The following is a 23,501-nucleotide window of genomic DNA, read 5'->3' as shown; positions in this document are numbered from 1 at the left end:
TTCTTAAAACTTGGACTCTTTATTACATTTAAAAAAAAAAAAAATGAGTGTCTTTCACAGCTTACTAATTTATCCAGTGCTAGTCCTCTTACTCTCCAAAAGAACATGAGGTTCTTTTAGTAAATGAGCCTGTAGGAATATATGTAAACTTCTTTTTCAGGCAAGCATAGTGGCACATATCTATAATCCCAGCACTCTTGGAGGCTGAGGCTAAGGCTCAGAGTGAAGCTGAGGCAAGAGGATCATGCATTCCAGCCTACTCTAACCAACTTAGTGACTTAGTGTGACCTTGTCTCAAAAAAATAAAATGTAAAAGAGCCAGGGATGTAGCTAAACACTAAAGCCCTGCATTCTATTCCCCAGTATTGTAAAGAAAAGAGTTTTTAATGCACAGGCTACAGGCTTTACATCCCTTCCTGCTATGCAAAGAAGTCACCTTAAACACAGTAAGGAATCACTTGACTACTGGACTACTGACAGAAGGCCACCATGTTAAAGCTTACGCTCTTGCCAGTCAGTTTTAAAGCCCACTAAAGGGCTGGTGAGATGGCTCAGTGGTCTAAAGCACCTACTTAGAACAAGCTTAGCAAAGCACAGGGACTGCGGTTCAATCCCCCAGCACCACATGCCAGCCAGCCCCGCCCTCTGGTGGGCTGAGCTGGCCACACACACACACAAATAAAAATTTAAAAATAAAATAAAATAAAGCCCACTAAAGCAGACTATGCTGTCATTGAGGTTCAGTTTGCTGTACATTCAGTGTACTACAGTATAGCCCCAGCAGTACCAGAGTTCATTATATTGATTCTTAGCCCTACATTTACACATTTTAAATATCGTGATAATCTTTAATTCATATTACCTTTAAAGTAATGACTATACACACATTTTGCCACAGAGTACTTGTAAAGGAGATATACTTGTAAGGGCAGCATCACAAAATAATGCCAGAAGAATAGAAATAACTCTAGAAAGTAAGTGTGCTGATGTAGGAGCATACAGAAAGCTCCTTCAGTTCTTAAGGGTTTATCAATCAGTTCTGTGTACCTCTTCTAAGATACCTCAGTAATCCATACTGACACATTTGTAGATTAAATCACTACCAAGTTCCTGTTTAGTTAAAGTTTTTATGATTTACTTATAATTCTAAAATTGAGAAACTATTGCTACATAAATAAATATATCGGCTCCCCCAAAAAAAATTTTTTTTAAAGATACTCAGAATAGGAAGTATAGCCAGGGATATAGCTCAGTGGCACAGCACCAACCTGGCAAGTGTGAGGCCCTGAGTTCAATTCTTAGTACCAAAGGGGGGAAAGAAAAAAAAAAAGGAAGTATAGCATAGATTAAAAAATAACATTTTTACTTCTTTTATTTATTTATTTTTTTTTACTTCTTTTATTGTGAGCAGTGACTACAGACATTTCTTATTTAACAACTGATTTCCATTCCTATGACTACATTGAGTCAGTTGCTAAGTGGGAAATTGTATATATTATGCAGATTACAATAATCAGAACAAAGAAATAGTCAAAAGACACTCTAACTTGATGACTTGATTTTATTTGCATAACTCTTACATGTAGTATGATGTATAACATCATAAAAGTACAGTACTGTACAGCCCAAATAGCAAAAATTATAGTACTGTATAAGCAAGGCATCCTATACAAAAAGACACTAAGGTACTAACAACAAGATGTTCAGAACTGTACAAAAAAAAAGACAAGTCACGAGTCCACGTGGTGAACTCGTAAGTCTGAACAGTACACCTGGGTCATAAATAGGTCTTAAATGAAGAATATCTATAACTGAAAACATTTAATGTACTGAAAGAATAAAAGACTGGATGCTTGGAATCTATAAGTTAATTGGCACAGTCATCTCTGCCTTTTAAATTTTAATCATATCTTCAAGTTTAAGTTTGCTTTTTCTTCTTTTATTTGTGTTGTTACAGAGGTTTTTTACCTTAATTTATGATGTCCTCTTTTTATTCCAGGCAAATCCTAAGAGAAAACAACTGCCTACAAACCCTGTTACAACACTTGAAATCTCACAGTTTGACAATAGTCAGTAATGCATGTGGAACTTTGTGGAATCTCTCAGCAAGAAATCCTAAAGACCAGGAAGCATTATGGGACATGGGGGCAGTCAGCATGCTGAAGAACCTCATTCATTCAAAGCACAAAATGATTGCTATGGGAAGTGCTGCAGCTTTAAGGAATCTCATGGCAAATAGACCTGCAAAGTACAAGGATGCCAATATTATGTCTCCAGGTTCAAGCCTGCCATCTCTTCATGTCAGGAAACAAAAAGCCCTAGAAGCAGAATTAGATGCTCAGCATTTATCAGAAACTTTTGATAATATTGACAATTTAAGTCCCAAGGCATCACATCGTAGTAAGCAGAGACACAAGCAAAGTCTCTACAGTGACTACGTTTTTGATACTAATCGACATGATGATAATAGGTCAGAAAGTTTTAATACTGGAAATATGACTGTTCTTTCTCCATATTTGAATACTACTGTGTTGCCCAGCTCTTCTTCATCAAGGGGCAGTTTAGATAGTTCTCGTTCTGAAAAAGATAGAAGTTTGGAGAGAGAACGAGGGATTGGCCTAAGTGGCTACCATCCAACAACAGAAAACCCAGGAACTTCTTCCAAACGAAATTTGCAGATTTCTACCACTGCAGCCCAGATTGCCAAAGTTATGGAAGAAGTATCAGCTATTCATACCTCCTCCCAGGAAGATAGAAATTCTGGTTCCACTACTGAACTACATTGTGTTACAGAGGAGAGGAATGCAATAAGAAGAAGCTCTGCTGCCCACACACATTCAAACACATACAATTTCACTAAGACTGAAAATTCAAATAGGACATGTTCTATGCCTTATGCCAAGCTGGAATATAAGAGATCTTCAAATGATAGTTTAAATAGTGTCAGTAGTAGTGATGGTTATGGTAAGAGAGGTCAAATGAAACCCTCAATTGAATCATATTCTGAAGACGATGAAAGTAAATTTTGTAGTTATGGTCAATATCCTGCTGACCTAGCCCATAAAATACATAGTGCGAATCATATGGATGATAATGATGGAGAGCTAGATACACCAATAAATTATAGCCTTAAATATTCAGATGAGCAGCTAAACTCTGGAAGACAAAGTCCTTCACAGAATGAAAGATGGGCAAGACCCAAACACATAATAGAAGATGAAATAAAACAAAATGAGCAAAGACAATCACGGAATCAAAGTACCACATATTCGGTCTATTCTGAGAGCACCGATGATAAGCACCTCAAGTTCCAGCCACATTTTGGACAGCAGGAATGTGTTTCCCCATATAGATCCAGGGGAACCAGTGGCTCTGAAGCAAATCGAGTGGGTTCAAGTCATGGGATTAATCAAAATGTAAAGCAGTCTTTGTGTCAGGAAGATGACTATGAGGATGATAAGCCAACCAACTATAGTGAACGTTACTCTGAAGAAGAACAGCATGAAGAAGAGAGACCAACAAATTACAGCATAAAATATAATGAAGAAAAACATCATGTGGATCAGCCTATTGATTACAGTCTAAAATACGCCACGGACATTACTTCTTCACAGAAACCATCTTTCTCATTCCCAAAGAGTTCATCTGCACAAAGCAGTAAAACTGAACATGTCTCATCAAGCAGTGAGAATGCAGCTACACCTTCCCCAAATGCCAAGAGGCAGGCCCAGCTGCATCCAAGTTCAGCGCACAGTAGAAGTGGTCAGACTCAAAAAACTACTACTTGCAAAGTCCCCTCTATCAACCAAGAAACAATACAGACTTACTGTGTGGAAGACACCCCAATATGTTTTTCAAGATGTAGTTCCTTATCATCTTTGTCATCAGCTGAAGATGAAATAGGATGTGCTCAGACCACACAAGAAGTAGACTCTGCAGATACTCTGAAAATAGCAGAAATAAAAGAGAGCAATGTGAATAGAGCAGCTGAAGATCCTGCAAATGAAGTTCCAGCAGCATCACAGCATGTTAGAGCCAAATCCAGTAGACTCCAGCCTTCAAGTTTATCTTCAGAATCCACCAGGCACAAAGCTGTTGAATTTTCTTCAGGGGCAAAATCTCCCTCTAAAAGCGGTGCTCAGACACCCAAAAGTCCACCGGAGCACTATGTTCAGGAGACTCCCCTCATGTTTAGCAGATGTACTTCTGTTAGTTCACTTGATAGTTTTGAGAGTCGTTCCATAGCCAGCTCTGTTCAAAGTGAACCATGCAGTGGGATGGTAAGTGGCATCATAAGCCCCAGTGACCTCCCAGATAGCCCTGGACAAACCATGCCACCAAGCAGAAGTAAAACTCCTCCACCACCCCCTCAAACAGTTCAAAGTAAACGAGAGGTACCTAAAAATAAAGTGACTCCTGTTGAAAAGAGAGAAAGTGGACCTAAGCAAGCTGCTGTAAATGCAGCTGTTCAGAGGGTTCAGGTCCTTCCAGATGCTGATACTTTATTACATTTTGCCACAGAAAGCACTCCAGATGGATTTTCTTGTTCATCTAGCCTGAGTGCTCTGAGCCTTGATGAGCCATTTATACAGAAAGATGTGGAGCTAAGAATAATGCCTCCAGTTCAGGAAAATGACAATGGGAATGAAACAGAACCAGAGCAGCCTGAAGAATCAAATGAAAACCAGGAAGAAGAGGCAGAAAAACGTATTGATTCTGAAAAAGATCTATTAGATGATTCAGATGATGATGATATCGAAATACTAGAAGAATGTATTATTTCTGCCATGCCAACAAAGTCATCACGCAAAGCCAAGAAAGTAGCCCAAACTGCCTCAAAATTACCTCCTCCTGTTGCAAGGAAACCAAGTCAGCTGCCTGTCTACAAACTTCTGCCATCACAAAACAGGTTACAAACACAAAAGCATGTTAGTTTTACACCAGGAGATGATATGCCACGAGTGTATTGTGTAGAAGGGACACCTATAAACTTTTCCACAGCTACATCACTAAGTGATCTAACAATAGAATCTCCTCCAAATGAGTTAGCTGCTGGTGAAGGGGCTAAAGGAGGGACACAATCCAGTGAATTTGAAAAACGGGATACCATTCCTACAGAAGGCAGAAGTACAGATGAGGCTCAGAGAGGAAAACCCTCATCTATAGCTATGCCTGAATTAAATGACAGTAAAACAGAAGAAGGTGATATTCTTGCAGAATGCATTAATTCAGCTATGCCCAAAGGAAAAAGTCACAAGCCTTTCCGTGTGAAAAAGATAATGGACCAAGTCCAACAAGCATCTGTGTCTTCACCTGGAACTAACAAAACCCAAATAGATAATAAGAAAAAGAAGCCTACTTCACCAGTGAAACCTATGCCACAAAACACTGAATGTAGGACACGTGTAAGAAAGAATACAGACTCAAAAAATAATTTAAGTACTGAACAAACTTTCTCAGACAACAAAGATTCAAAGAAACAAAACTTGAAAAATAATTCCAAGGACTTAAGTGATAAGCTGCCAAATAATGAAGATCGAGTCAAAGGAAGTTTTACTTTTGATTCTCCTCATCATTATACTCCTATTGAGGGAACACCTTACTGTTTTTCACGAAATGATTCTCTGAGTTCTCTAGATTTTGATGATGATGATGTTGACCTTTCTAGGGAAAAGGATGAACTAAAGAAGGGGAAAGAAAATAAGGACACTGAAGGTAAAGTTACCAGTCACACAGAACTAACCTCAAGCCAACAATCAGCTAATAAAACACAGGTTGTTACAAAACATCCAATAAATCGAGGTCATACTAAACCTTTACCACAGAAGCAACCCACTTTTCCCCAGCCATCCAAAGACATACCAGATAGAGGGGCAGCAACTGATGAAAAATTACAGAATTTTGCTATAGAAAATACTCCAGTGTGCTTTTCTCGTAATTCCTCCCTGAGTTCTCTCAGTGACATTGACCAGGAAAACAACAACAAAGAAAATGAACCCATCAAAGAAACTGAGCCTCCTGACTCTCAAGGAGAACCAAGTAAACCTCAGGCCTCAGGTTATGCTCCTAAGTCATTTCATGTTGAAGATACCCCCGTTTGTTTTTCAAGAAATAGTTCTCTCAGTTCTCTTAGTATTGATTCTGAAGATGACCTCTTGCAGGAGTGTATAAGTTCTGCAATGCCAAAAAAGAAAAGGCCCTCAAGACTGAAGGGAGATAATGAAAAGCACAGTCCTAGAAACATGGGTGGAATATTAGCTGAAGATTTGACACTTGATTTGAAAGATATACAGAGACCAGATTCAGAACATGGTTTATCTCCTGATTCAGAAAATTTTGATTGGAAGGCCATTCAAGAAGGTGCAAATTCTATCGTGAGTAGTTTGCATCAAGCTGCTGCTGCTGCCTGCTTATCTAGACAAGCTTCATCTGACTCAGATTCTATCCTTTCATTGAAATCAGGAATCTCACTGGGATCACCTTTTCATCTTACACCTGATCAAGAAGAAAAACCCTTCACAAGTAATAAAGGCCCACGAATTCTCAAACCTGGGGAGAAAAGTACATTAGAAACCAAAAAGATGGAATCTGAAAATAAAGGAATCAAAGGAGGAAAAAAAGTTTATAAAAGTTTGATTACTGGAAAAGTTCGATCTAATTCCGAAATTTCAAGCCAAATGAAACAGCCCATTCAAACAAATATGCCTTCGATCTCTCGAGGTAGGACAATGATACATATTCCCGGAGTCCGAAACAGTTCCTCAAGTACAAGTCCTGTTTCTAAAAAGGGCCCACCCTTGAAGACTCCAGCCTCCAAAAGCCCTAGTGAAGGTCAGACAGCCACCACTTCTCCTAGAGGAGCCAAGCCATCAGTAAAGTCTGAGTTAAGCCCTATTACCAGGCAGACTTCCCAAATAAGTGGATCAAATAAAGGATCTTCTAGGTCAGGATCTAGAGATTCCACTCCTTCAAGACCTGCCCAGCAACCATTAAGTAGACCTATGCAATCACCAGGACGAAACTCGATTTCCCCTGGTAGAAATGGAATAAGTCCTCCTAACAAATTATCTCAACTTCCCAGGACATCATCCCCCAGTACCATTTCAACTAAGTCCTCAGGTTCTGGGAAAATGTCATATACATCCCCAGGCAGACAAATGGGCCAGCAAAACTTCAAACAAACAGGCTTATCCAAGAATACTGGTAGTATCACCCGAAGTGAGTCTGCCTCTAAAGGACTAAATCAGATGAGTAATAGCAATGGATCCAATAAAAAGGTGGAACTTTCTAGAATGTCTTCAACTAAGTCAAGTGGAAGTGAATCTGATCGATCAGAGAGACCTGTCTTAGTACGACAGTCTACTTTCATAAAAGAAGCTCCAAGCCCAACCCTGAGGAGAAAACTGGAGGAATCTGCTTCATTTGAATCTCTTTCTCCATCTTCTAGACCAGATTCTCCTACTAGGTCCCAGGCACAAACACCAGTTTTAAGTCCTTCACTTCCTGATATGTGTCTGTCCACACATACATCTGTTCAGGCTGGTGGATGGCGAAAACTCCCACCTAATCTCAGTCCCACTATAGAGTATAATGATGGAAGGCCAGCAAAGCGTCATGATATAGCACGCTCCCATTCTGAAAGTCCTTCCAGATTGCCAATCAATAGGTCAGGAACCTGGAAGCGTGAGCACAGCAAACACTCATCATCCCTTCCTCGAGTAAGCACTTGGCGAAGAACTGGAAGTTCATCCTCAATTCTTTCAGCTTCATCAGAATCCAGTGAAAAAGCAAAAAGTGAGGATGAAAAGCATGTATATTCTATTTCAGGAGTCAAGCAAGCTAAGGAAAACCAAGTGTCCACAAAAGGAACATGGAGAAAAATAAAAGAAAGTGAAATTTCTCCCACAAATCTCACTTCTCCAACCACTTCCTCAGGTGCTACAAATGGTGCTGAATCAAAGACTTTGATTTATCAAATGGCACCTGCTGTTTCTAAAACAGAGGATGTTTGGGTGAGAATTGAGGACTGTCCTATTAACAACCCTAGATCTGGAAGATCTCCCACAGGTAATACTCCCCCAGTGATTGACCGTGTCTCAGAAAAGGGAAATCCAAGTATTAAGGATTCAAAAGATAATCAGGGAAAACCAAATATGAGTAATGGCAGTGCCCCTGTGCTCTCTGCAGGTTTGGAAAACCGCCTGAACTCCTTTATTCAGGTGGATGCCCCAGACCAGAAAGGAACTGAGACAAAATCAGGACAAAGTAACCCTGTCCCTACAGCAGAGACTGGTGAAAATTCCATAGCAGAGCGTACCCCATTCAGTTCAAGTAGCTCCAGCAAGCACAGCTCACCTAGTGGGACTGTTGCTGCCCGAGTGACTCCTTTTAACTATAACCCCAGCCCTAGGAAGAGCAGCGCAGATAGCACTTCAGCCCGGCCGTCTCAGATCCCAACACCAGTGAATAACAACACAAAGAAACGAGATTCAAAAGCCGACAGCACGGAATCCAGTGGAACTCAAAGTCCTAAGCGTCATTCTGGGTCTTACCTTGTGACATCTGTTTAAAGAGCTGGAAGTATGAAACTAAGAAAGTTAGATGTTAATTACAGCTGCTCTAAGAAATTTCATTTCAGTTGAAAACAGATTGAACAGTTTTGTAAATAGGTTTGATTCTTGTTAGAAGGTTTTTGTTCTGGAAGCCATATTTGATAGTACACTTTGTCTTCACTGGTCATATTTTGGGAGGCACTCTTAATATTTAGGGAAAAATGGTAAAGCCAAGTATATTTGTATAGTATGTTTTACATATATTTAAGTAGCATCCACCCCATCATCCTTTAATTATCATGTGTCTTAAAATAATGAACAGTACAGATAGAAAATATATATTGCTGTTACCAATCATTTCAAGATTATAAACTAACTAAACTTACATCAGGGAGAAATTGGTACTTATGCAAAAAAAAAGTTTTAGTCCTAGTGAATCCATCTAACGTCATAATTAATCATGTGGCTGTGAAATTCACAGTAATATGGTTCCCAATGAATAAGTTTGCCCAGCCTGCTTTGCTTTCCTGCATGAACGAAACTGATGGTTCAATTTCAGAAGTAATGATTAACAGTTCTGTGGATACATGATGTGCATAGAGATAGCTACAGTGTAATTCACACTGTTTTGTGCTAAAAAAAAAAAAAATGTGTAACTGTAAAACATTGAATGAAACTATTTTACCTGAACTAGATTTTATCTGAAAGTAGGTAGAATTTTTGCTATGCTGTAACTGTTGTATATTCTGGTATTTGAGGTGAGATGGCTGCTCTTTTATTGAGACATGAATTGTGTCTCAACAGAAACTAAATGAACATTTCAGAATAAATTATTGCTATATGTAAACTATAACTGAAATTGGTATTTGTTGGAAGGACCTTATTTCACATTTGTATTAATAACTGTCAAAAGGGCCTCTTTTAAAAGCTTATATAAATTTTTTTCTTCAGATTCTATGCATTAAGAGAATAATTCCTCTTACTATAATAAAAACATTTGAAGAAGACTGTTGGCACTTAACCATTCCTGAAATTAACTTTTTTAAAATATGATTACCACTTTTTGATATTGTGTTTTTCCACTTTTTTTTTCCCTTATTGTACTGCAGCCCAGTTAAAACAGGTGTATATTAGAGTGCAGACCGCCTAGTATTTGAGTCAGCAGTGAACCTGACAGGCCCACACAGAGTACTTCCTTTTTGTAAAATCCTGTACTTGAAAATCCAATGTTTTTGTTTTAAGTGTAAGTAGTCTCTTCTCAGCTTTAGAACCTAACTGCCTTCCCCTTCATCTTCTCCCTGTTGCTACTGGGTCTGAAATGAACACCATGTATCACCCCATATGTTAGGGCAGATCTTTTGCAGCCAAGTATCATCAGCATTTGCCAGCATGTGGACTTTCAAAGGTAGATTTAATACCAATAAGATAGTCAAAAGGATATTTTAAAATCCTATTTAAAACTTTATTTTTGGTGGGTTCAGCTGTGGGGAAGTCCTCTTTCATAAAATATACTTAGTAAAGATAATTTACTTCTATGTCTTGAAGCATTTATCATAAAAGATCAGAGGGTGACTGATAAATGCTCATGTTTGTTAAATAAGATTTTTATTTTTAATGATAAAAGTCATGTACTTTGCATTTGGAGATGGAAAAGGAGTTTTAGCCATGTGGAGCACTGGGAAGAGAAAGTGAGGTGAGTTTGCCCACCTACCTAGTGCCCTTGACGTCAGTCATGTAGTTCACTGTCCACTGCTTCCTGTGTGTGTAACTGGCAGTTGATGGGGCTCATTGCTTTTAAAGCTAGAATGCCAGAATATTAAAGTGCTGTGATTATCGCTTCTTGACCTTTTGGCTAAGATCAAGTGTAAAGTGCTGTGATTTTTATCTAAAGCATTTTACTCCAGAGGTTATGCTCTTTCCAGTGCTCTACTTCTAAGCACCTCATGTACTTTGGAATATATCTACCTTTAAATTTGTCAAATTTTTATCTGAAATTGTCTGTGAAAATATTCTGTTCAAGGCTGCCATGAATAACAGGGACAGATGTATAACCCTTCAGTCCAGATTTTATCTGAATTACTGCATGTCAGTTTCTATAAGCCACTTCAAGTATTTTTATGGAAAAAATGAGGTATTAATTAGAATAAAACTGCCCTTACATTCACTTAAAAAAAAAAAAAAAACATGATCAGTGTTGGAAATGAAAGAGTTTGTTCTACCTGCCAGAAGCCTGGAATTCCTGTGGGCAACCCTGCTGAGAGAGGGCCAACTGGTCAGTCGGTGTTGTCCCTTAAAGAGAAGGTTGCTGGGTGGGACCCTCTGGTTAAGAGAGTAGGTCAGAATTAGTAAATGGGCAGATCTCAGCCCTACTTTGAGAAGTTCCCACGGTGCTGCCATGAGTGGTAGCAGGCCAAATACTCCCAGGTTGTGCTTGGTACAGATGGCATACTAAACCCAGCGCTGCGCTTTGTTAACAGTTGCAGTGCCATCGGGGTGACAGGCGCAATGCCCTATTTAGCTTGCATTGCAGCTCAGTGGTTTTCCAACAAAGATGTATCTGAATCATCTTGAAAGCCTGGCACAGTAGTGCACACCTGTAACCCCAGTTACCAGATTGCTCCAGCCAGAAGTTAAGATCAGCCTAGGCAACTCAGGGAGGCCTCATCACAGAAGCAAAAAGGCTGGACCAGTTTGAAGGGGCCGGGTGTAGGCATTTGTAACAAACCGAAATGCTGCTGAGCTGGGGACTGATTTGTGAATTACTGCCCTCAGTTACCGTGAAGTTCCTTGAATGATTGCCTTTGGCTCTAGCAATTCAACAACTGGACATTTAATCTACCAACAAATAAATTCTTCCTCTGCACATGAAAGATAAATACTGAGCTATTTGGTCCAATAAGATCCATCTCAACTGCCAACAGAACAGAGATCAGACATGAATGAACAAGTACTTCTGAAGAACAAAAAGTCTGTAATAGCTAAGTTTTCCTTTGATTCAATCATTGTAAAAGGCAGTTACTTCAAATATTTTATTTGAATTTATAGTAAGATTAGAAAAGACTGAAAATGGAACTTTGTGCCTGGAAGGATTGGTTTCAAATGAAAAATTATCCAATTTGCTGATACATGTAGAAGTGTTAACTTGCTAATAGATATTTGATGTTAAACTTTACAAATTACCAAGGCACTGAAAAGAAAATTAATGATAGAAGAACAAAGATGAGTATTATAAGCACAGTCAGAAAAAAGAAAAACACAACGTTTGAGCAGAACTACACCCCTAGTCTTCCCCCAACCCAACAGAATCTCCCTGAGTTGCCCAGGCTGAGATCAAATTTGTGATCCTCCTGCCTCAGCCTCTCAGAGTGCTAGGATTACTAGGTATGTACCCCTACTCCCAGCTAAATTTTTTTCTCAATTACATAAAATATATTGCCACTAAATTAAGTGAAAGGTTAAGTCTGCTGGCTGAGGAGGGAAGCCAGCTGCACTAGATCTGAATTTGTGTAATCACAGTTTCTTTGTATCTAAGAAAGGAAAAGAACAGAGTGCCTGAGATGCCAAAAAAAAAATACATTGCCTAGAGCTGAAAAAAAGACTTGGGTAGTCAGCATTAAAAACTTAGCGAATAGCCAGCTATAGTGGCTCAGGCCCCTAATCACAGCACTCGGGAGGCTGAGGTAGGAAGGTCACTGCAGGTTCAAGACCAGCCAGGGCTAAATAGCTCAAGAAACAGTTCAAGCCCCTTTCCAAAAAAGAGCAGCTGATCAGCAGTAGAACACTTAGATTACTTGCCTTGGGAAGGAAAGAAAAACCTTGGCTAGGCAACTTGAAATACCATTCACGTATAGTCTTTCTGGTTGATGCATGCTAGAACTGAAAGCTCATGTAGATTTCAGTGAATTACTATGGTTGACACCATGGAGCTTAAACACCAGCCAGTGGGGCGAGAGCCCAAGGGAGCAAATCCTGGAGGGAGATAAATCCCTTGCCACTGGAGTCACCTCAGCCTGAGCCCTTTCTGAGTCCTAATTCTTTTCCTGACTTGAGGGCGTTTGTCAACCAATTTGTTCCTGAAGCAACTTGAAACTACCATGTTTAGACATATCTTAATGCAGACCATCCCTAATAACATTTTTTTCAAGAATAGTAGGTAATTCACAGATCTGTTGGAGGGCTAGACTAGTAAGTCTTAGAAACTTCGCAGTGAAAACAACAGCCAAACTGTACTGTGCAATGGCTTTGGGAAAGACCCAACTGCTGCTCCTAAATGGTAGGACCGTGTGGCACCACTACTATTTGAAATAAGATTATATGGGGCACTTTCATGCTCTCCCTCCCTGCTGACTTCTGAGTTGAAATCTTGATTGAGCGGGTGCACTTGACAGAAGGTATGTTACATATCTACAGGGGCTAGAGAAGCTTGCTTTTGAGTTTTTCGAGTTTGCCTGTGTGTGCATGTTTGGAGACAGGGTCTTGATATACAGCCCAGGCTGGCCCTCAGTTCACTATGTAGTCCAGACTGACCTCAAACTCGTCGCAGTCCTCCTGCCTCAGCTTCCAGAGTGCTGGGATAACAGGCATGTGCCAGCCCAAGATATTTTGATTTTGGTTTTATTTGGTTTGGGGGTTTTTTAATACACAATTTGGTGTGTTATTTTTTTTCCATTGAGGAAACTGGATTCATAAATCATGAACTTCTCGTCATCAAGGGACATTTCAAAAGCACTGGATAACCAAAACCATGACATTTCTATCATTGTATCCCAGAGCTGTTCATACAATTCAATTAAATAGGTGTAAATTGGGTAAGTTGTCACATGTATGTGATCCCAGGACTTGGAAGGCTGAGGGAGGAGGATCAGTTAGTTTGGGTTATGTCATGAGTTTAAAGCCAGTCTGAACTACATAACGAGACCCTGCCTCAAAAAAAAAGGATATTAACAGTTTGAGCAAGAAAGCTTTTAAACTTGAATAAGTGTGTAAATAATTGTGATTAATCTGAGGAGTCTCAATGGAAATACCCAATTAAAGCAGAAAAGATTAAGTGCTCAATAATTTTAATCAAATTCAAGATGATGGGCCTTCGAGATAGCTTGGCAGTCTAACACGCCTGCTTAGGCAAGCACACAGGGACCGTGGTTGGATCCTGGCACCATAGGTGGCACGAGCCCTCCTCCCAGGGTGGACTGAGCCAGGAAAAAAATCAAGATGACTCCAACTCAAAGTGGATAACGAGGATTAGAAAGAAGAGGGTTTTTAAAAAGTGAATTTTTACTCTCAGGCAGGGTCAACAGGCACTATTTAACTTGGAAAAACACAAATTCAATTATTTTTAATTTAGTGGTAACATCAATACTAAAAAAGAAACTTTCCCATCTTTTAGCTAGTAAATCACTAAAATAAAGATTCTTGAAATAAAAGAGGAAATAGGGAGGAAAACTAACCACAACAAAGTATGAAACAGTAGAATGCCAAGTAAATCATGAAATGCATAAATAAAATAGCCACCATCAAGCTGGATAAAGTAAAATCCTCCATTAGTGAAAAACACTTCAAATGATCTAAACATAACTAAAAATTCCACCCTGCTTGCTCAGGTAAATGTAAGGACAGTGGCAGACTTGTGCCTAAGTATAATTCTAGAGAAAGGGCAGCGAATATAAGAAAAGATGAGCCTGGGTCGGGAAGCCTTTCAGTGCCAGACAACACGCCATGGAGTGAAAGGGAGAGCGCACACGTCGGAGAGACTGCGAAGGGCATAAGCCGAGCAGCTGTGGTGGGTGAACTAGCATAGAACAGAAGGAAGTCGTCTGCAATCACAGCTTCCTTCTAAGAGGACCTGGTAGAGGAATTCTACCAGTAGGTTCTTCCCACCATCCCTACCTCGGTACCAGGGATGGATCCCAGGGCCAAGAACGGGCTAAGCAAATGTTCTCTCTACCTCTGAGCCACATCCTCACCCTTTTTCCTTTGAGACAAGGTCTTGCTTGCTGAACTGCCCAGGCCGAGGCTGGCCTCTAACGCACCATCCTGCCTCAACTCCCGCATGCTGGGAATGCAGGTGTGCACCGTCGTGCCTGGCCAGAGGTGATTGGCTTTAGCTGAGGGCCTCAACGGGTTTAGAGTCAGTAAAGCATCTAGAAATTTGGATGAGGGGAAAATTAGAGAAAATGTAATAGGTTTGTTTAGTAGAGGAAGGAATTTGAAATTCCTGGGGAAAAAAAAAGAAGAAGCTATGGCAAAGAACAACAGGAGGAGAAGCAGCGAAGCTGAGTCGCGGGTCGTATATGGAACAGCGGCCAGAGAGGACCTGGCCACACAAGGACTTCAGATGCCCAGATGACCGTTATTTCAATTGGAATGCCTAGTTCTTTGTAAAATCTGTTCTTGTATTAATTTATTGTATTTAAAATAAATTCTTAAATTCTGTTTCTAACCTTTTTTGTTGTTTTTGTCTAAGACAGGGTCTCCCATGCAGTTTAGGCTGGTCTTGAGCTCACTTTGTAGCCCAGGCTGATCTTGAACTTGCAGCGATCAGCCTGTCCCAGCCCCCAGAGTGCATAACCACCCGCCGGCCCCCCTCCTTTAAATTGCAGGTGTCCAGAATTTTGTCTCAGCAACAAGGAAAGTAAGACAGGATTCACTTAGTTCCCATTCCTCCATTTTCAGTCATGCAGATGACTTTCCAGGAACTGATACACTTTAGAACGGAGTAAGCGTTACTTATTCACAGAAAGACAAACATAATCTGGCATTCAAACTACAGCGCAAGGAAGACAGCTGCAGTAAGTGCCGCACAGGAGGCTCCGCTCAGCTGTGTTGGCGTAGAGGCCACGTATCCATCCTCCCCCAGACTCACGCTTTTGGGGAGATTTATGTTTGAGTTTTTTAGTTTGCTATTTCATCTGTCAAAGTGAGTATCTTACCACTTCTGGTTTGCTTTGAGGTTTTATGCTTTTGGGGGGTACTTTGTTTTGTTTGAAAAGTTTCTTCGCAGAGGTGGAATAAAGAGCCACTGCTAAAATAGAAATGAAAGTGATTGGTTGAATGGAAATGCTGAAATATGATTTTGCAATTGAGATAAAAATGTGCTATTCTGACATAATATTGAGGCTAGAAACTTGAGAAAGGTTTAAAAGATCATTTTAACCTCTGTGTTGATGAGGAGGTTATAGACCATGCCAGGCAAGCAGTCCTACCTCGGAACTACACCGCAGCCTCATGGCTGTTTATTAAAAGCAGATCAAATTCCTACTCACCCTATACTAGGAGGAAAGACACTAACCATCCTTATTTTCGAGGATAAAAAGTAGAAACATTTTCTTTTTTAAAATTGGGGCTTGAAACCATGGCCTTTACACTAAGCTACAATCCCCATTTTATTTTCTTTTTATTTTGGATAGGGTCTCACTAAATCGCCGGGCCAGGATTTGAACTTGCACATCTTGTGCCTCAGCTTCTCTCAGGGCTGGGATAACAGGCGTGGGCCACTGCACCAGGCTCCAGAATTCTTTGCAGAACAAGTTAACGTAACACTCATCTCCTGAGCTTTCCAGGAGATTCGGTTGCCACTTCACAACTGTTTTTCATCCGATTCATAAATCGCTGCCTATTTCGGGTCCTTAGATCCTTACGAAGCCTCTAGTACCACATAAAATCTATATTGTCCTTTTCTCTTGTTCATCTATATCATTTTAACTCTGGATTAAATGGAAAAAATGAAAGGCTGCGACACACCACCAGAAGACACCAGGAACAGAATCTCGCAAACTCCGTGATCTTCTCGCGAGATGAGAGTTTACAAGTCACGTCAGAAACTACCGACCCAGGCGCGGAGCGACTGGAGCCGGAACAAGCTGGCCGCGAAACGCGGCGACGCAGGACCGTGCGGAGGGAGGACTTCCGCCGGAAGAACGGGAGCGCCGGGACTTCCGGTTTGTGTTACCTAGTCTGCGCGGCCTGAGCCTGTGTGGATATGGCTTGCGCAGCCGCCCGCTCCCCGGCAGACCAAGACAGGTGGGTCCTGAGAGAGCGAGCGGCTTGCAGCGGTGCCGGCCCCGGCGCCTCCCGCCCCGGCCTCCGCGCCCGCGGCGCCTCTCCGGAGCGTCCGGCTCCCTGGGAAACCTGCAGCGCCAGCTCTAACAGTGCTCCTTCAGATGCTGAGCTTTTGCTTGCGTTGCGGACAGGAAAGAACAGTCACAGTGTGAGGACTGGGTCTTTTTTTTTTTTTTTTTTTCATTCAGTAAGGCGCTGTACCTCTGATAGCGTATTTTTATATAACAGGATGGGGGCCACCTTCAGGAACGGTAGACAGGCAGTTGTGCCGACGCAACAGTTACCGCTTTGTTCTGTTTGCGTTGGTGGCCTCGCGGTGGTGCTCGTGAGATCTTCCTGCCTCGGCCTCCTGGGTGTTGCAGTCAGTGGCGTGCGCTGCCACGCGTAGCTGCTTTCGTTAGTTTTTCACCTCTAACAGATGATGCCGGATTCCCCCGCCCCTCAACAGTGTGAATAGTTTTTAAGTGAGTAAAAATGTAAAGAAGCATTAATGAAATGTTTAGATGTACATGCCTTTAAATACTGCTTTTGTTACACCAACTGTACTTTTTCTGTGGCAGGTTTATTTGTATCTACCCCGCTTATTTAAATAATAAGAAAACCATCGCAGAGGGGAGGCGGATCCCAATAAGTAAGGTGAGCTGTGACCTCACCCTGGTGCTTCTGGGTTGGCAGAGTTCATTCTTTAAGACTTGAGAACAGCAGCCAAAATTTAAAGTCTTTTCTTAGTATTGGTGAAACCTGAAAGAGCACTATTTCGAAACTGGTAGGAGGAATTGTTTTAAACAGTGTTCAACGAGATTGTGGGGGCAGTGTCTAGTGTGTATTTTTTAAATCAAGGTTATTATAGTCTTTAATAAAGGAAATAAAAAAGATGGCATTACATAGTATAGTGTCCAGAACACGGCGTAGTTTTCCAGAGTGCGATGTAATGGCCGGGTGTAGTTCACAGGCACAGTGCGGCCTATCCTGTGGGAGGCCTGGGTTGGAGTGGGGGGAAGGGGCACTATCGGGGATGTGGCCAAGATTCCCAGCTGCCTGGATAAAGAAAGGGTAGGGCGAAAGGATGAAATAAGGAAATAAGAGACAAATTTAGTAATGCATAAAGGGACTGGGAGGTCAGCGCCTCAGGATGGGCAGAGACGAAGGCTCTCCAAGCCAGCCTCTGCTCCTTCGGTGGACAGGACAGGAGGGACTAGGGAAAGTTGCTGTTGAGGAAGGCTCGGAGGTGACTCATCGGTGGCACATCGGGTGGGTGATCCTGGGATGACTGGGGGCGGTGGGGGCGCGGAGATGATCCCACGCCAAGAAGGATCTCGACCTGCGTCAATAATCCCAAACCACCGTTTATCCCTTAGAAGGATGCAAAATTAGCCGTTGTAAATTTGTGGTCCCCAACAGGTTACAGTTCTGAGTGTTAAAATTTATTTTTCCTTTGTACTCTTTGGGTCAGAACTCACTATTGAATTGTAGCTTTAGTTCAGTAAGTGCTACCCAAGGATTTTGTAGTAGCTTTCCTGTTTAAAATTGATGTTTTATTATATTTTCAAAGAGGCTTTTTACCTTTTCTACTCTAATGACAGATTTCAGGCAGTTTAGTCTGAAGCCATGAATTAGCTACGTTTGTGTTACTTAAATTAGCTATTTTTATGGTATCTTTCATTTTGCTGCAACTTAAATGTGTAAAAAAGAAAGTCTATTCTGCTGCCTCAGGAAAAGAAAGATACTAAAGTATTTGTTCAGAATAATACCTGGCATCAAGTCACTGTGACAGACTAGTGCGCTCAGTAGTGCTCTCTCTTTTCTTAGTATTGGTGAAACCTGAAAGAGCACTATTTTGAAACTGGAGGAGGAATTTTTTAAAAATTCCTTTTAAAGATTCTTTTTAAATCTGAGAGAATTTTTAACAGGTTTGTTGGTGTTCAGGAGACGTGACCTTACATGTGTCTTTTTTAAAAATTTAAGCTTATTGGTACATTTCAGGCATACATAATGGTCACATTCATCACAGGGAATTTGTACCTGTACATAACATCACTTTTTTTTCCCCATTCCCCTCCCCTCCCTTCAGCCCCTCTTCCCCTTTTTATTTACAAAAGCTTTGTATCTTCAAGTGTATAGCTTGATTAATTTTCACAAAGGGAGACCTTCTGAGTAACCAGCATCCAAATTTCAAAAGCATTACCAAGCCGGGTGTAGTGGTATGTCCCTCTGCTGTAAGCCTTGTTCACTTTGGAGACTGACAGGAGAATGGAGAGTTCCATGCCAGCACGCTGACATAGTGAGACCCTCTCCCACCTCAAAAAATAATTAACTGCTTTGTAGGAAGAGTCTGTTAATGCCCCCTTCCAGTCAGTGTACTTTATTTTTTTTCACTAAGCATTAAGCTGATGAAAGGGCCAGGGAGATAGCTCAACAGAATAAGCGCTTACCTGGCAAGCACAAGGGCCTGAGGTCAATCCCCAGTTCTGCAAAAAAAAAAAAAAAAAAAAAATGCTGATGAAATTTACCCATATTTTGAGGTGTAGGTTTTTGTTGGGTTTGCTAAGCATGTACCCTACTTCTGAGAAATGCCCCCAGCCCCTTTCAGTACAGTTGGGTTTTTTTGTTTTTGGCGGAACCGAGGATTGAACTCAGACCCTTGCACTTGCCAGGGAAGTGCTTATTCTACTGAGCCATCTTCCTGGCCCCTATTTATTTATTTTTAATGTATTTGGTACAGGGTATCACTAAGCAGCTTGGACTCATAGTGAACTTCAGTCTCAGCCACTCCAGCACTGGGATTATAGGCATTCACCACCATGCTGGGTCTTGGTGGCCAGCTCAGTGCACCAGGGGGGCAGAGCCAGTGTGGCATGTAGTGCCAGGGATTGAACCCCAGTGCCTACACTTGTGTAAGTGTAATCCACTGAGCTGTCTCACAGACCCAATACAGTACAATTTAGTTCTTGATGCTCTGTAGTAGTTTAACAGCTGCGCCATCAATAAGTATCTAGAGAATGGCCAAGTGCATTTGAAGGTGCTTAGCATGCCCGGCCTGTCCATGAGAAGACAGGTCCTCTCCCCTAATTAATCCAAAGCAACTGCCAAACGTGAACAGATTCCTCTGCTGAAAACCACTGCTCTGTGGTCTGCATTGTGCAAGTATACCACAATCCTTCCATTGATGGATAGTTGGGTGGTTTCTAATCTGGGGCTGTTGTGCATAGTGCTGTGATGTGTGCTCTTGAGCTTGCCTTTTTTGTATTGCTGTGGACTGTGCCTAGGTTGAACTGCAGGGCCACAGAGAATCATGTATTCAGCCACAGTAAGTATTGCCAGTTTCTAGGGTTCTCAGTATAGTTTTAGTCAGTAGTCACGGAGCACTTGCACCTTCAGAGTGCCACCCTAGGAAGATGCTGAGACAAAACCAAGCCCTCGCCCTCGTGCAGTTTATGTCAGACACACTGACACAAATGTGCATCAGTGTTACTCCCAGGGTGCTTTTTTAGTTTTTGGTTTTTTGTTTTGGGAGTAGAACCCATGGCCTGTGCACTGAACTGTATCCTCAGGCCATTTTGTTTTGCTTTATTCAGGGTTTTTGTTTTTTGAGAGGTGTTTTTTTGTTTTTTGTTTTTTGAGACAAGTTGCCTTAGCTTTTCAGTGTTCTGATTGCAGGTGTGCACTAGCATACCCAGTTTCCCAGGAGTCATTAAAATTATGGTTGAAACAACTATATCTGGTAAAAGGACCTGAGGTTTGAGTATGTTTTAATCATAGTATTTGAAATGATTTACACAGTTCTATAGCAGTATCTACTTAGGGATAAACTACTTAAATGTTTTCATTTTTACCTGTTCAGGCTGTTGAAAATCCTACAGCTACCGAGATTCAAGATGTATGCTCAGCAGTTGGACTTAATGCAGTTATCGAGGTATGATACGAATCTTCCCTGTTTCCCTTGCTCATCTCAATGATGTAATAATGTTTTTTTTTTTTTTTTTAAATTTTATTTATTTGTGTGTGTGTGTGTGTGTGTGTGTGTGTGTGGCCAGCTCAGCCCACCAGGGGGTGGGGCTGGCTGGCATGTGGTGCTGGAGGATTGAACCGTGGTCCCTGTGCTTTGCTAAGCTTGTTCTAAGTAGGTGCTTTAGACCACTGAGCCATCTCACCAGCCCCTGTAATAATGTTCTTAAAGCCTATTTTTGTTTTGTTTATGTTAGAAAAATAAGATGTACTCTAGGGAATGGAATCGTGATGTTCAATACAGAGGCAGAGTTCGAGTCCAGCTGAAGCAGGAAGATGGCAGCCTCTGTCTGGGGCAGTTCCCATCACGTAAGACTTTTTTCTTTTTCTTTTTAATGACTAAATTGAGCTCAAGAATGGGTTATATTACACACCTATAATATTCAAATAATGGAACTTAACAAAAAAAGGGATACAGATGAATGTCCATTTTGTATCTGTGTATTCAAAGTGGTTAGGATAGATATATAGTTACATTCTCTTAATGAATAGAGGGATTTGTTCTAGTGATGTTTGTAAATAGGATATCATGTCTGCATCTTGTACAGCAATTAACCACTAGGAAGACAGTATGCAATGTGTTAATCATTGAAACTGTCCTACCAATTTGATTTGAAACTGTCTCATTGCTATTTGTTTCTCAGTAAAATTATGGGGGAAAAAATGGGTTATTCCTGTTCAACACAAAAAACATTCTAAGACTGACTTTTTCAAAGGTGTTAATTAATTTTATTATGAATTTTATTATGTAAATAAATGTAGAAAAAGGACACTGACAGGAAGAGGTAAATAAACAGGTCATGCACTTTTTCCCCCAGGACTGGGAATTGAATTTAACACTGACCTACATCCCTGTCCCTGCTTTACATTGAGACAAAGTGTCTTTTTACTTTGAGTGTTGCTAAACTACCCAGGCTGGGCTCAAACTTGTGATCCTCCTGCCTTAGCTTCCCAGAGTGCTATTATTGATTGAACAAGGTCCCAAGTTCAATCCCTAGTACAAAAAAAAAAAAAAACAAAACAAACAAACAAAAAAAAAACACCTCAAAATGTTAGCTTCTGGTATTGGGAAGACAAGTATTTATATGTTAGGGGGTTTTTTCCTGAATTTTTTATTTCAAAAAAAACATATTTTAAGAAATAGGGCTATTAGCTGGGCATAGTGGAGCAAGCCTATAATCTCAGTACTCTGGGAAGCTGAGATAGGAGAATTTTAAGTTCTAGCAATTTAGCAAGACTCTGTCATGAAACAGGAGTGAGGGCAGTCTGGCCACATCTGTCACCCTATTGGTGCAAGAGTTGGTTGAGCTGATCCGGCTGGTGAGGTGGAAGTCCTCTTCTGTTATGGCGTGTGTCTGGATTTCCCCTGAAAGCCTCATGCAGTCACGGGGCAGTTTCTAGAGTTGTGATTGATTCACGGTCCAGTGCTGGGCTTAAGGGTGTGGGTGCTACACCCACCGTGAGGCAGGTCACCTGCATACAATGTGAGGCAGGGAGAGAGGCTTGCTTTCTGCCGCTGCTCCTTCCTTTTTGCTCTCACTGCACAAATAAACAAACTTTTGTGAGCTAAACCTTTCCTTCCTTAATTTTGGGTATCAGGTATTTTGCCCCAGCAACAAGTGAAAAGTAACCACAACAGCTTCCTCCCTCACCACTCTGTGTGCATCCCTCCCGAAGCTGCGCACTCAGTGGAAGGGGACAGCCATCCCCAGTAGAGGACCGTTTCCATGGTCAAGTATATACAGGTAGCTGCTAGAACCACCAGACAAGCTTTCAGAATAGGAAACAGGCCAGGGGGTAGTGCAGTCCAAAGGCCCTGTATGACCAAAAAACAAAACCTATTTGCTTAATGTTCTCTCTTCAGTTTAATTAAACTCTTCCATTTAATTCTGCCAAAAACAGTAATATCATACAAACTGAGTACAATTATTTTTTAATCAAATTCAAATAGATTGGTTTTTATATGCAGCTCCTGGCAGCAGACAGGAAGTCTGCTGAAAGCTTAGGCAGGTGACTCTGCTGATGGGATGTGGCAGTGTTTTCTTTGTGCAAAAGATTCTAAGATGGTCAGACAAAGCAGACAGAAGTGAACAATGTGGTTGAAAAGATGTTGCTTCCCATTTCTAGTAAGACAGGGGGCTGGGGAGATGGCTCAAGGGAATAGGTGCTTCCCTGGCAAGCGCAAGGGCCTGAGTTCAATCCCCAGTTCCAGAAAGGAAAAAAAAAAAAATCACCATTTCTAGTAAGACAGCAGAGAACGCAAAGGCACCGAGCAGGGCGAGTTGTGTGGAGTCAAGGCGGGGTCACAGGGCTCTCAAGTGAAGGGGCAGTGAAGGGCACAGCTCTTACAGGCTGAGACCCTGTGTTTCAGGAGCTTAAGGTACTCCCGTTCATTGGCCAGTTACTAGGACCAAGCCCAGAGTTCTTGTTTTAAACTTGTGTTTTACTTAGTGTAGGATTTTGCTCATTTAAATCTTTTCAGTTCTGTCCTCACTTCAGGACATTCTCTCCCGCAGAGGGACCCACTTGAGCGAGCCACTTTCTTCACTGTCATTTGAATAATTGTATTTATTTCCTATTTTCATGATATGATTGTTTCTTGGACTTTATCGTACTCAAGTGAATAGCTTTTTATGTCTTACTTTCTAGATTATACACTAACCTCACCTTCTGGTTCCTAGGTAAGTCAGTAATGTTGTATGCAGCAGAAATGATACCTAAGCTAAAAACCAGAACACAGAAAACAGGAGGTGGTGACCCAAATCTTCAGCAAGGAGAGGGAAGTAAAAAAGGAAAAGGGAAGAAGAAGAAGTGATGGGCTGTGAGCATCAAGGGGCGACCCCTCTACCCGGACACGGTGGAGGCATCTTCGTCACTTTTCATTTG

At 41.2% G+C, this 23,501-nt stretch overlaps 2 protein-coding genes across 13 annotated transcripts in view; both read left to right on the top strand.

Annotated features, from left to right (window-relative positions):
• Apc (APC, WNT signaling pathway regulator) overlaps positions 1 to 11,800 on the top strand; it is a 145,053-nt gene extending 133,253 nt beyond the window's left edge. For all 12 annotated transcript variants that reach the window (XM_023703335.1, XM_023703337.1, XM_023703339.1 and 9 more), the window contains one exon: positions 2,000 to 11,800. In XM_023703335.1, coding sequence (XP_023559103.1) covers positions 2,000 to 8,570 — 6,571 coding nt within the window. In that variant the 3' untranslated portion in view covers positions 8,571 to 11,800. The remainder of the gene's footprint in view (positions 1 to 1,999) is intronic.
• A 4,654-nt stretch (positions 11,801 to 16,454) lies between these two features.
• Positions 16,455 to 23,445, top strand: Srp19 (signal recognition particle 19). The gene is made up of 5 exons (XM_004643263.2): positions 16,455 to 16,571; positions 17,171 to 17,246; positions 20,452 to 20,523; positions 20,813 to 20,924; positions 23,297 to 23,445. Exons 1-5 carry the CDS (start codon positions 16,531 to 16,533, stop codon positions 23,428 to 23,430), a joined length of 435 nt encoding a protein of 144 aa, XP_004643320.1. The 5' UTR covers positions 16,455 to 16,530; the 3' UTR covers positions 23,431 to 23,445.
• Positions 23,446 to 23,501: the final 56 nt, after the last annotated feature.

The sequence above is a fragment of the Octodon degus genome, unplaced genomic scaffold, assembly GCF_000260255.1.
Source record: "Octodon degus isolate 3935 unplaced genomic scaffold, OctDeg1.0 scaffold00169, whole genome shotgun sequence".
NCBI classification, from domain to species: Eukaryota; Metazoa; Chordata; class Mammalia; order Rodentia; family Octodontidae; genus Octodon; species Octodon degus.
Note: the sequence above shows the minus strand (reverse complement) of the source record. Positions and strands in the feature narration are given on the sequence as shown.